This window comes from Gigantopelta aegis, chromosome 9, assembly GCF_016097555.1.
Source record: "Gigantopelta aegis isolate Gae_Host chromosome 9, Gae_host_genome, whole genome shotgun sequence".
Taxonomy (NCBI): domain Eukaryota; kingdom Metazoa; phylum Mollusca; class Gastropoda; order Neomphalida; family Peltospiridae; genus Gigantopelta; species Gigantopelta aegis.
Genome location: NC_054707.1, coordinates 70,606,872 through 70,620,297, shown reverse-complemented (window position 1 = coordinate 70,620,297; position 13,426 = coordinate 70,606,872). Strand labels below are relative to the sequence as shown.

The window sequence follows — 13,426 nt, the reverse complement described above, 5'->3', positions numbered from 1 at the left end:
AAATATATATGGTGTATTATTTCTTATATCTTGAAGGTCGGGATTTGCCTGCTTCATATGGTGGTGTAAATGCACTATCATTGTTTCATTTACTGCATGTATAGTTCCTCCCTGTCTATAAAAAGAACACAACCAACCACTCTCTAAGGGCTTACATTACTATGTTTGGAAGGCTGGTGCCAGAGGGGACAGCTTTCGTGGTCATGTGACATGACCATATGTGGAAAAGGGCGAAAGTTCCTTGTTCTTGGTGTGGATCTCACACAAGGCATTCCACTCTGGTCACCGAGCAATCAACACCGAGTTACTCGAGCCATCTTAAGGTAAGCATCGTATTACATTTAGTTACAAGGAAGTATATTTGCTATTTTAGGAATCAAGCTATTGATAATTTTTATAAGATTGAATGCATAGTTATAGTATTTTATAAAGTTGGTTTCTCTCCCGAAAGTATATTAACGATTAGTAAGTGATCATTTTTATTACCTGTTAGTACTGTTGCCATAATGCTTAAGAAAGAAAGAACAAAGATGTCATAAGGTTCCATATCATGATGTATCATAATTATCGACATTTTCTTGCACTGTATAATTTGGGAGCTTTTATTTGACATTAAATATGTTGGCGCCGTTTTATTAAATATGTTAGCTCAAAAGAGATAAACCGCTGCTTTAGCAATTTATATTAACTCTTGGTGAGAGGGAATCTGAAAAAGATCCAATTAATGCCTTATTGCTTTCGTTTATTTATCTGTAAAACGCGACTGATAATTGCTTGTTTTTGTTCAGGTTTGGACTCTGGTCGTGTGGGGTAAGTGATACTGGCATCATTACATATTAGTTTGTTCATTCATATTATACTTTTACAGATATGTATATTATAATTTTCATAATTTGTACTTAAATGGTACATATGTGATCAGTCATTTTTATAAACGAATGTCCAAGTAGACAGTACAAAACCTGTATTTAGTGGACACATATTTAGTATGCTTTTAAATAGAGGTGCCCTTTTTAGTAAAAGGCTCATCTCTGTACTTATTTGAATAATTAATATTAGAATATTGCGTACATATGTATTCATTAACGAGGTTAATGGTTTGATTATTGTAAATGTTTATGCTGGGATAAAATATATTAAAGACATTGTTAGTATTGAAAGGAAAGAGCTGAGTTAGTGAGTAAAATATATTTTATCACCAAATGATCACACATGTAAACGATTACTGCAAGGGAACAGTTGGTATTTAGCCTCTCTCTCTCTCAGTAGGGGATTATGGTGTGTGTCCTAATTAGCACCAACAGCTCTAACTCTAAGAGATCAAAGCACTTGGAATTTTGGGAAATAGTCAGAATGACCGGGGGTCATTCCTTTAGCAGACGACCAGTTTGACACCGATATCTATTAAATCCTCAGCTGCAACATAAACATTGGTCTCAGCTTGAAATTAATTGACTTAAGCTGAATAACCTTTGGTAAAGTGTTTGTATTTGTTTGAGAATGGCTTTCTCACTTTGTTTTTATGTGAAGGATATACATGTACACCAGAGAAGAAACGTATACAACTTTACATAATTAGAATAGGAAAACATGTTTATCAGGATAATATTAAAGTAAAAATGCATTTCTAATAATAGAGTGACGGTTCTTATTAAGTGTTTAGAAATAATCTATTTTGTATTGTTAACTTGTTGCATTAGTGCCGGCCAAATTTATATGGGTTGAGGATGATTACAAATGTCTTATTCATGTTACTTCTTCTTGAAGCCATGGTTTAATGATATTGTGGAAGAGTGTTGATATTAATGATTATGTGTATTTGGTTTGATAGATGAAGCTTGGTTACTAATGCTATTTAATTGATTAGCCTACACTTTTGTTGAACATGTATTTATATAACTGTTTTCTATTTGGTTAAATATTAGGGCTATACCTGTGGGGTATACACTACTTGTATATTGATTTATAGATCCTGGGGATAAATGATCCTATATGGAAACCCCAGTGTTCTAATTTACTTATAATTAATTAACCCTATTATTAAAGCCCTTCAGATCCTGAACCTCGTCTTTCTTATTTATATTAATACATATTTACTGTATTCATATTTGAGGGTGAAGGTAGTCAATCTGCTCTCTCTGTACCATACGATAGTAAATTACTACCCCCCCCCCCCCCACCCTTACACGTGATTCTACGAAGTTGTTCGTTTGATACGGCCGTTTGTGTGACGAAGCCATTTCTTAATGGAGTGGTTCGTTTGACGAGACCGTTTGGTTAACGGAACCGTCAGCGATGAGTTCGGTCAGTGATATCGTGAGGTGATTTCGCGAGTGTATTCGTTCAACGAAGCCGTTCAACGGAGTCGTCAAATATCATTCGGGTGAAGTCGTTCGTTTTCCTGAGTCGGAGTCGGGGCAAACGATGCCGTTAAATGACCTGTCCACTCCTCTTCAAGAAATAAGATTTCCTTACAGCGGAATCGTCGGATTGGCGATACCGTTCTGCGAGCTGTCAACTCTAACAATAAACATAACTTGCCTTTGGAATATGCTGTGAACTTTAATATTTTCTTCTACGGATTAAATAAACAGCAAATTATAAACATTTGCGTCCGTTTGGTGATTGAACATTTCTTTTGGATTATCATTTGGTTTCTTCTTTCTACTGATAAATAAAAGATCTTATGTGTTCACATGACTTATTCTTTTATTTAGATTCGATATTAGTCTTCACTGTTTTCTTGATGGGATCTAAAGTTAACTTTATACCGGGTTAGCAACGCCTTAGATCCGAAGTGTGTATCTATTGTGATGAGGCCAACTTTAATTTACTGAACACACGCTACTTGTATTATCCAGTGTTGTTGGATAAGAGAATGCCCGTTACAAAAATTATGGTGGCAGCGGTGGAATTAATAAAGCAGTTTGAAAACGGCAGGAGTTCTATTTTGTTATAAAGATAAAGTGTGGTTTTTTTTATTTATATGAGATCGTGTCTGTGTGTTTGTTGTTCGTTTATTGATTCAAAGCTTCACTTTGTGTTTGTTAAAGGTGCACAGTTGGGAACATTCTGATGTGGAGATAGTTTTGACAATTTGAATAATTATAGTTTGGAGATAGTTGTCGAAACGATAGCTGAAGCAGTTTGTGTTTTTGTGTTGTGATTCTATTTGGAAATGGGGAAACGAAGAGAGAGAAGGAAAAGAGCTGCAGCTGAATTATCTGCTACGATTGAGATGGATGACCGACCGCCTCGAAGATCTGAATCAGGGTTGGGGTTGTCTGTCAGGAGAAACCTGACGATATTCAGCTTACGCCGACTTTGACTGGAGAGAGGTGGACTGAAGAGTCACAGTCAAAAGTCACTTTTAGAAGACCGTTAAATTATTCTGAAGATGACATTACTTTAGATGAGGTGCGACAAATGCAACGAGGAGTTGTTGATGCGCAGGGGGATATTGACAAATTGCAGATGGAGATTAGTAGGTTGCAGATGGGAGACCATGATCACTATACTTCTACACCAGGCCCATTGGTAGTAGAGAATGAAAGCAAAAATGTGGAATTACCACAGAAGGGAACACATAGTGAAGTAGTTACTTCTGTAGGTCGGCAGAAAGGATTACGCAAGGCACTTGTGAACCCGGCTGTTTATGATGGAAAAACTCCCTGGATTGATTATAAAACTAATTTTGAAGCTTGTTCTGATATTAATGGCTGGCTGGACTGATGAAGAGAAAGCGAAGTACTTAGCTGTTGCATTACGTGGGTCGGCACAACAGATGTTGAGTCATGTTCCTGATGGATCAAGGGCCAAGTATGTGGACATACTGAAGGTACTTGAGAAGCGATTTGCTCCCGCAAATATTGAAGAACTTTATAAATCAGAGTTGAGAATGAGACGGAGACAACCAGGGGAGTCATTGTTGGAATTAGGGCAAGCAATACAGCGTTTGGTTTTCTTAGCATATCCTTCTGCACCCCAGGATGTTATGGATACTCTTTCCAAAGATAATTTCTTGGAATCTTTGACAGATTCGGAGATGAGACTGAAAGTTTTACTTGGTCGACCTAAGACGTATGATGAAACTATTCAAGCTGCTGTATCTCTGGATGCTTGTACCACGGCTGAAGCTCGTCGTTACAACAGGACTAAAATTCGAGGTGTTGATATTAAGTCGTCTGATAACGAGAGTGAGATGGACGAGATAAGAAGATACATGAAAGAAATGCTGAATAAGGTCGAGGAGCAGGAAAACCGATATCGTCTGGAATTAAATAAAGAGAGAGAAAGGAGAAGAAAGGAACAAAGAAGTGCACCTTATAGGAGAACAAACGGAACAGAGATTGTTTGCTACAACTGTCGACAGAAGGGACACACGTCCAGGCAATGTCCCGAGCCGCGACAGCAGATTGATCCACAGAAGCTCTGACGCCAGAATTATCTACCAGTAGGGAAGACAGATGGCATTGTTTCTGATTCACTTAGGCGATTAACTGTTTGTGACATGTATATTGGAAGTGAAATTAATGGAGTAGGAATTGATTTTGTGATTGATACAGGGGCAGCAGTGACACTGATATCAAGAAAAATGTTCGAAAAGATTCCAGAATTAAAACGACCAAAATTAAGTTCATACCAAAGACTTACACAAGCAAATGGATAAACTTTGGATACTGATGGTGTGGGACTATTTTCTATAAGAATAGGTAATCTTTCTTTCACTCGAGATGTTGTTGTAGCTGATATTGAAGGAAGTGGATTTCTTGGGTTGGATTTCATGAGAGATGAGAATTGTGTACTGGATATTAGTACTGGTATCATGAAGATGAATGGTGTAGAACTTTCATTGAAAATGTGTGTTAAACCCACATGTTATCGTGTGACAACTGGTCAGGATGTTGTAATACCCGCTGGAAGTGAAGCCACGATTCGTTGTGAACTTAGATCATCAAATGAAAATCATGATTGTCTTACATTGGGAATAGTAGAAACAGTTGATTCATGGGGAAATAATTCAAAAGTTTTTATTGCAAGAACGTTGGTTGACATGCCTAAAAATGGACTGATTCCAGTACGAGTTATGAATCTGTGTGAAGATATTCAGATATTAAAAAAGGGAAGTGTTATTGGGAAATTAGAGCCAGTAGATTCAAAGTCTTTGGTTGAAGAACTGAAAAATACAGAGAGAACGGACGAAGTGCCTAAACATTTGATTCCACTGTTGAACAATCTACAGGAAGTACTGAATGAAGAACACTATACGAAAGCTACTTGTTTCCTATCGAAATATTCAGATCTGTTTGCTGAAACTGATGCTGATCTTGGAAAAACAACTGTGGTGAAGCACAAGATTGACACAGGAGTAGCACGCCCGATAAAACAAATCCCAGAAGAGTGTCGGGATGGGCTCGTGCAGAAATTGGTGACCAGGTTAAGAAAATGTTACAGCGGGATATTATAGAGCCATCTACAAGTCCTTGGGCAAGTCCGCTGGTTTTAGTTAAGAAGAAAGATGGAAGTCTTCGATTTTGTATAGATTACAGACGATTAAATGACGTCACTATTAAAGATGCATATCCACTTCCTCGTATTGATGATTCTTTGGATTCGTTGTCAGGTTCGGTGTGGTATTCTACTTTGGATTTGGTCAGTGGATATTTACAAGTGGAAATGGATGAAACAGATCGTAACAAAACAGCATTCTCTACTCACCAGGGATTGTTTCAGTTCAAAAAGATGCCATTTGGACTTTGCAATGCTCCAGCAACTTTTGAGAGATTAATGGAGGCTGTTTGTGCTGGTTTACGATGGGAAATTTGTTTGGTTTACCTGGACGATATTATCGTATTTGCAAAAACATTCGATGAACATTTAAAACGTTTGGAAGAAGTGTTTTTGCGACTGAAGTCTGCTGGTTTAAAACTGAAACCAAGCAAATGTCATTTGTTTGCCAAGGAAGTCTCGTTTTGGGACATGTTATTTCTAGTGAAGGGATAGCTACAGATAGTGCTAAAATTCAATGTGTAAGAGATTGGCCCCAACCAACTTCAGTTACCGAAGTACGTCAATTCCTTGGTTTGTGTTCGTATTATCGAAAGTATGTAAAGAATTTTGCAGCAATAGCATCACCATTACATAGGTTAACAGAAAAGGGAAGATTGTTTAATTGGACTGAGCAGAGTCAGGAATCATTTGATCAACTAAAACATTTGTTGACTTCAGCTCCTATTTTGACACATCCTGAGTTTGGGTTGCCATTTATATTGGATACCGATGCCTGTGATCGTGGAATAGGTGCAGTATTGTCACAAGAGCAGAATGGTGAGGAAAAGGTGATTGCATATGGGAGCAGAACTCTAACAAAAGCAGAACTCTAACAAAAGCAGAACGGAAGTACTGTGTTACACGTAAAGAGTTGCTGGCTGCTGTTTATTTTGTGAAGGTATATCGAGCGTACTTATTTGGACGAAGATTTATCATCCGGACGGATCATGGAGCCCTCCGTTGGCTGATGAGGTTTAAAGAGCCATCGGGACAACTAGCAAGGTGGTTAGATGTATTGTCAACGTTTGATTTTGAGATACATCACCGAGCTGGCCGTTCGCATGGAAATGCGGATGCCATGTCGAGATTACCGTGTCGGCAGTGTGGACGCATGGATGAGGAGCGAATGTACGATGGGAAGAGGACCCAAGATCATTGGAGTAGTGCTGTAGATCGCCGGGGGAGGCAACAGCTGAAGCTGCAGAGACAACTGCTAGGCGGAATTCTCGTATCTGATGTAGGTTCTAGTGCCGTACTTTTTCGTACAGGTATCGACTGAGCTGAGGGACGCCCAAGCAACCGATCCTGACATTGTGCTAGTTAAAGGGTGGATTCGTGATGGAACTCGACCTGGATGGGATAAGGTGTCAATGCATAGCAGTACACTGAAGGCCTACTGGTCGCAGTTTGAAATGATGGATGTTAGGGATGATTTATTGTATCGTCAATGGATTCACAAAGATGGTGTAACAGAAATGGAGCAATTCATTGTTCCTCGCCATGTTAGCCAAGTGAAAGAAAAAATAATGAGGCAGTGTCATGGAGCTCCTGCTGGAGGACATTTCGGCAGGACAAAAACTCAGAGCAAGATAAGACAACATTTTTACTGGGTGGGACTACCGCCGAGATCCCAACACCAGGGACGTGGATAAAGCACACCCACACCCAGTCATGGTGGACATTCCATCCAGACGTATAGAAGTGTATTTTTTTTTCATATTACGTTGTACTTTTTAATTAGTTCTTATAACCATAGATATTTCTTTTATTAGTTTTTATAATGATAGATTTTTATGTTTTTCTTATAAGCATAGAACGGTGTAATTAGCGTTTTGTGGTGTTGTGTCCTGTTTTGTACTTTTGTATTTCATGGATTATATTAATTTATCATTTACTAAATATTTGTATTTTAATTTGTAAGCTTTACAGCAGTTTATTTGATTAAACGTTTAATAAGAATTTGGTAGCGTGACATTATTTATCTCGGGGACGAGATATAGTCGAAGGCGTGGGTAATGAAACGAACCCATGTTGATAACAATTTAATTAGCTTATTTGTATTTTATGTTGGTGTGGGCGTAAAGTTTTATGGATACCAGGTGGAACTGCATTTTGAAAACAAGGCTATATTTCTGTCTGAATTAATTGTGTTTACCGACATTCCTAAAATACATGTGGTTTTCAAGACGCAGTTTATTTCCAATGCGTAGTTAATTCTTACTGGTCAACAAGATTCCAATCCTGGTAGAGGTTATATAAAGACCAACAATATTGTGATTCAGGGAGGAGAACTACGCTTCTTCTCACGTCAAATTGGATATAAGTGTGCAAATAGTTTCTGTTTCGTTTTCCTAAATCGTTCGTTCAACGGAGTCGTCGGACGACGTCGTTTGACGAGAAATGTGTTTGATTCGTGATTCTACGAAGTTGTTCGTTTGATACGGCCGTTTGTGTGACGAAGCCATTTCTTAATGGAGTGGTTCGTTTGACGAGACCGTTTGGTTAACGAAACCGTCAGCGATGAGTTCGCTCAGTGATATCGTGAGGTGATTTCGCGAGTGTATTCGTTCAACGAAGCTGTTCAACGGAGTCGTCAAATATCATTTGGGTGAAGTCGTTCGTTTTCGTGAGTCGGAGTCGGGGGAAACGATGCCGTTATGTGACCTGTCCACACCTCTTCAAGAAATAAGATTTCCTTACAGCGGAATCGTCGGATTGGCGATACCGTTCTGCGAGCTGTCAACTCTAACAATAAACATAACTTGCCTTTGGAATATGCTGTGAACTTTGATATTTTCTTCTACGGATTAAATAAACAGCAAATTATAAACATTCGCGTCTGTTTGGTGATTGAACATTTCTTTTGAATTAACATTTGGTTTCTTCTTTCTACTTATAAATAAAAGATCTTATGTGTTCACATGACTTATTCTTTTATTTAGATTCGATATTAGTCTTCACTGTTTTCTTGATGGGATCTTAAGTTAACTTTATACCGGGTTAACAACGCCTTAGATCCGAAGTGTGTATCTATTGTGATGAGGCCAACTTTAATTTACTGAACACACGCTACTTGTATTATCCAGTGTTGTTGGATAAGGGAAGGCCCGTTACAATATATATATATATATACTCTTCAAAAGAAGAAACGCAAAACCACATTGTCGTAACATTTGGAGAATTGATTTCATTATTGAATGGCGAGTCCGATAATTACGAAATGTTGCAGGATTGTTCACAATTCACTCTAGTCCATTGTGAGTAAGTGATAGGACACACCACCAAGGTCAAGGTCATCTGGAGTCAATACCGGGTGTGGCCTCCGCGTGTGTTGACAACTGCCTGGCACCGCCTGCCCATTGAAGCAACCAGAGTACGGATGACGTCCCGGGGGATGGTGGCCCACTCGGCCTGCAAGGCTGCTGCCAGCTCGGGCAGGGTCTGGGGCTGTGGTTGTCGCTGTCGGAGGCGTCGGTCCAACTCGTCCCATAGATGCTCAATTGGGTTCAAATCCGGTGATATCGATGGCCAAGGAAGGACATTAATGTTGTTGTTCTGTAGGAAAGCCGTTGTGAGACGTGCTGTGTAAGGCCTGGCGTTGTCATGTTGGAACACTGCGTTGGCGTTGGCCATAACTGGAACGATGTGTGGCCGGAGGATCTGGTCAATGTAGCCCTGTGCATTCAGGTTGCCCTGCACGTGGACCAGGTCAGTTCTGCCAGTGTGTGAGATGGCTGCCCACACCATGACACTACCCCCGCCGAATCTGTCCACTTCCTGCACGCAGTTTGCCGCATAACGTTCACCACGACGCCTATACACGCGACATCTTCCATCATGACGTCGGAGCAGAAATCGGGACTCGTCACTGAACCACACCTGTCTCCATCGCAGTTGAGGCCATTGTCGATGAATCTGGCACCACTGCAGTCGGAGTCGACGGTGTTGTGGTGTTAAGATGACACCTCGAACTGGACGTCTGGCACGAATTCCTACCTCACGTAGGCGGTTCCGTACGGTCTGGTCGGATATCCTGCGCAAACCTGGTATTGCTGCGGAGGTGGCTGTAGTCAATCGTTCCCGAAGGTGGCGTACCCGGATGTAGCGGTCCTGCCCGGGGGTAGTGACCCGTGGTCGACCGGATCTAGGGAGGTCACGTGTTGATCCATGTTGCTGGTAACGGTCCCACAGTCTGGAGATGGTGCTTGGGGACACATGGAATGCCCTGGCAACGGCCGTTCTGGATTCGCCTTCGTCTAGTCGGCCGATGGCATTGTTTCTCTGCGGTTCACTGAGACGTGGCATGTCCTGGATTGTCAACTGTCGGCCAGATACAGAGGCCAGGCAAGCGAACACCCTGCACTTTTATACTGTCGGTGTTCATGTTGCACGTGCAGACAACGCACGTGCAGTGGTGACATGGTTTGCACGTGGCTGCGTTTTTGCGAATATTCACATTTTGGAACTTTATTGTACAGTAGCTGCGTTTTATCGAATGTAACCGTGGGAATGTGTTTGGGACATGCAATGACCTTATATTCACAAAGCATGAACCGGTAGGAAAACATAAAATCGGAGTTATAACCCATTTGTACCCTTTTGCGTTTCTTTTTTTGAAGAGTATATATATATATATATATATATATATATATATATATATAATATATATATATATATATATGTATGTGTGTGTGTGTGTGTGTGTGTGTGTGTGTGTGTCACGGGGATCCTATAATACCCGTAACTGAATAAAACACGATTATCCAAATAATTCTCCTAACTCTGTAACGGGCAGTTATACCCGCGTGGCTCGTCTCTAGGTATGATCAGAGATACGATCTTATATAAAGTATATATAATATAGCACGTTTAGTTCACTAGAAAACACAACAAAAACACAATACACTTTGGAATCTGTATTAACCTCCGCTGACAAATGTACAGCCGCAGTAGTTAATTAACAACAACAAATAATAACAACCCTGAACTGATCACTTAATTAGTTAATCTCTAGGTGTCTAGTTTACACAATATGCTAATCACTTCACCGTGACACAACACCCACACGTGTGATAATTGAGAAACGCTTCCAGGGGAACTTAATTAATAAAGGAATTACAACTCTATTCCTAACTGGTTAATTTTTAATTAACCCTTACTACTCATTCAGTAACGTGTGATAATTGAGAAACGCTTCCAGGAGAACTTAATTAATAAAGGAATTACAACTCTATTCCTAACTGGTTAATTTTTAATTAACCCTTAACTACTCATTCAGTAACGTGTGATAATTGAGAAACGCTGCCAGGGGAACTCAATTAATAAAGGAATTACAACTCTATTCCTAGCTGGTTAATTTTTAATTAACCCTTAACTACTCATTCAGTAACCTTGTAACACAGAATTAATACTGGTACCTATCACAATAAAGACAATAACCTACAGTTTACCTAGGTCCTCTAGGATGACTGGCTAAGCTTTAATGATTATTTAGACAGTGAGCCTACAGTTTACTGCGTCAGATGACCGGCAGCACCGTCTAAATAATATTGGTATATTACAGTATTCAAATATTTAAAGTCACATCAATCACATCAAGGTTATACAACAGAGCAGAAATAATATATAATTACCACGTCCGGACTGAACTTATATATTTCGTTCAGTGGACGACGTCCGTTTCCCCTGTACCCTTCCTATGTTTCTCCCTGATATCTCTGAAACCCTAGCTATTTATTATAAAATCCCAGTATCGCCCGGGGGTACATCGCGGCACCGAATACCTACAAGTGATATTTCCACAGCGACCAAGACGACAATTTTCCTTAGATGGCCAGACTTGCTGACGCCTAGTCGCCAAATGACGGTTGTAAAAACCGCACTTGCGGAGGTATTACGTAACTACTGGCCACATGGCCTCCGCATCTGGTCTGGGTGTGTAATGGAAAGAGCACGACCACCGTCGCGCAGAGGTATTACGTAACAAAGTGCCCACCTGGGCTTAAGTGGATATTGGAACTGCACACGGCCCTCTAAAACAATTAATATCGCCACAGTCGAAAACAAATTTAAGAGCATGTTCCTGTTCCGTCACAATATGTATATTGCATCATTTTCTAAGGTGTTTTGGGGCATGATCCACAGAATATTTCTAAAACTAGATGTCGTCATTCTTTGTGGTGTACAAATCCGGCTGAATCCGTTGGTTAGAACTGCCTTGACATGTTGACTCTTTGATGCTTCCCTCTTTATGTTTGAAAATAAAAGATGTGCAGATATGCAGTTGCTCGTTAAAAAGATAAATATTATGATATTTGTATATGTATGTATGTTTAAATACGTAACTATAAAGATGTGGTAACACACAAGGATGACTTCATTATGCACAAACTTCATGATCAGTTACTGACCCTGTACCCAAAGAAATCCATAGCGGTGTACTTGTGGTTACGACTCATGAAGATAACATTTTAGGATGGCAGGTCGCAAGTGTTAAAGCACATGCTTCTCAATTTTTACGTCTGTAATCTTGATGATATTGAACTAATTCAATGTTAAAATGGTTTCTCCAATCAACGGCCAAACATTGATTGATATAAATGCGACTGTAGAAACTATTATTAACTTACAGGCTGCTGATGAACTCATCCTGTATCCACCCTAACAATAATCAGTCTATAACCTATCGTCTACTGTTTTAGTAAATGATGCATGGATCCAGGATGCGTTAGCAGATCGTTCACACATCATATCACATGCTACTATTTTTGAGGTGGTAATATACTGAATTCCTGTATTGTGATTAATGATGTGTTTTCTTCTTTGTCCAGCGATAGCACATTCTGCTACACCTTGGGCTGACGACGTCACTTTTATTATTGGAAACGATATACGTTAAATGTTTCTTTCGTCACTCATTGTTGGTTTCAATTTCCTCTACTTGCTTATATCCCTTTCTGTTTTCAATTTCGTCTTCTTGGTTTGTTTATGGTTAACTTTACTGGTGTACCTAAATCGCCAGTAGCGTCTAGCTTGGCAGTAGTCAATACACAGGTTAATGGGTTGCTATCTGTAAACACAGTGAACTTATTACCATAAAGGTAATCGTTCAACGTTTCACAAATGGCCCATTTCAAAGCAAGAAATTCAAGTTTATGTGCAAAGTAGTTTTTCACAGACTTGTTGAGACGTCTGCTGGCATAGGCACTAACTTTCTTCTTTCTATCTTGAAGCTAATACAGGACGGCTCCTAATCCTAAAATGCTGGTTTCTGTATGCAGTTCAAAATGTAAGTTGTAGTCTACAATGTCATATCCTATAGTTGGTGAAGATGTCTACAGCTCATTCAGGCAGTTAAAAGCTCGATCTTGTTCTGGACGCCACTGAAAAGGTACAGTATTAAGATCATTCTTCTTTCTAGCAATCTTGGACTGTGTGGGTGGTGGCATCAGAATAGAGAGAGGTTTGCTTATCTTGGAAAAATCCTTAACACATTTCCGATAGTATCCTGCAAATCCAAGGAATTGGCGTACCTCATTAGGATTTGCAGGTGTTGGCCCATTGCGAGTCTTCTACACCTTGGAAGAATTTGTTTCAATCCCACCAGTTGAAATGATGTAACCAAGAAACGTAACCCTGTCTTTGAAGAATGTACACTTTTCTGGAGCCAGTTTAATTCCAGAGTCACGTACACATTGAAACACCTGCAACGGTCTTTGAAGATGTTCTTCGTAGGTGTCTGGGGACACCAGTATAAATCAGTATAAATGAGACATGCCTTCAAATGCAAATCTTCAAAATACTCGTTCCTCAAACGGTGGTAAGTTGCTGGACTGTTCGATAAACCAAACAGCATACGATTAAACTCAAAGAAGCC

The 13,426-nt window shown here is 39.7% G+C and overlaps 1 protein-coding gene and 1 long non-coding RNA gene across 2 annotated transcripts; both read left to right on the top strand.

Annotated features, from left to right (window-relative positions):
• Nucleotides 1-246: 246 nt before the first annotated feature.
• Nucleotides 247-2,062, top strand: LOC121382317. The gene is made up of 3 exons (XR_005959150.1): nucleotides 247-323; nucleotides 789-810; nucleotides 1,926-2,062. It is a non-coding gene; the product is annotated as an uncharacterized LOC121382317 (long non-coding RNA).
• Nucleotides 2,063-3,715: 1,653 nt separating this feature from the next.
• Nucleotides 3,716-4,435, top strand: LOC121381735 (eukaryotic translation initiation factor 3 subunit A-like). Its single transcript, XM_041511081.1, has one exon. It carries the CDS (start codon nucleotides 3,716-3,718, stop codon nucleotides 4,433-4,435), a length of 720 nt encoding a protein of 239 aa, XP_041367015.1.
• The last annotated feature ends 8,991 nt before the right edge of the window (nucleotides 4,436-13,426 follow it).

What these genes read in the sequence shown, in the direction of transcription:
- LOC121381735 (XM_041511081.1), top strand. Translation starts at nt 3,716, where the DNA reads ATGGCTGGCTGGACTGATGAAGAGAAAGCGAAGTACTTAGCTGTTGCA.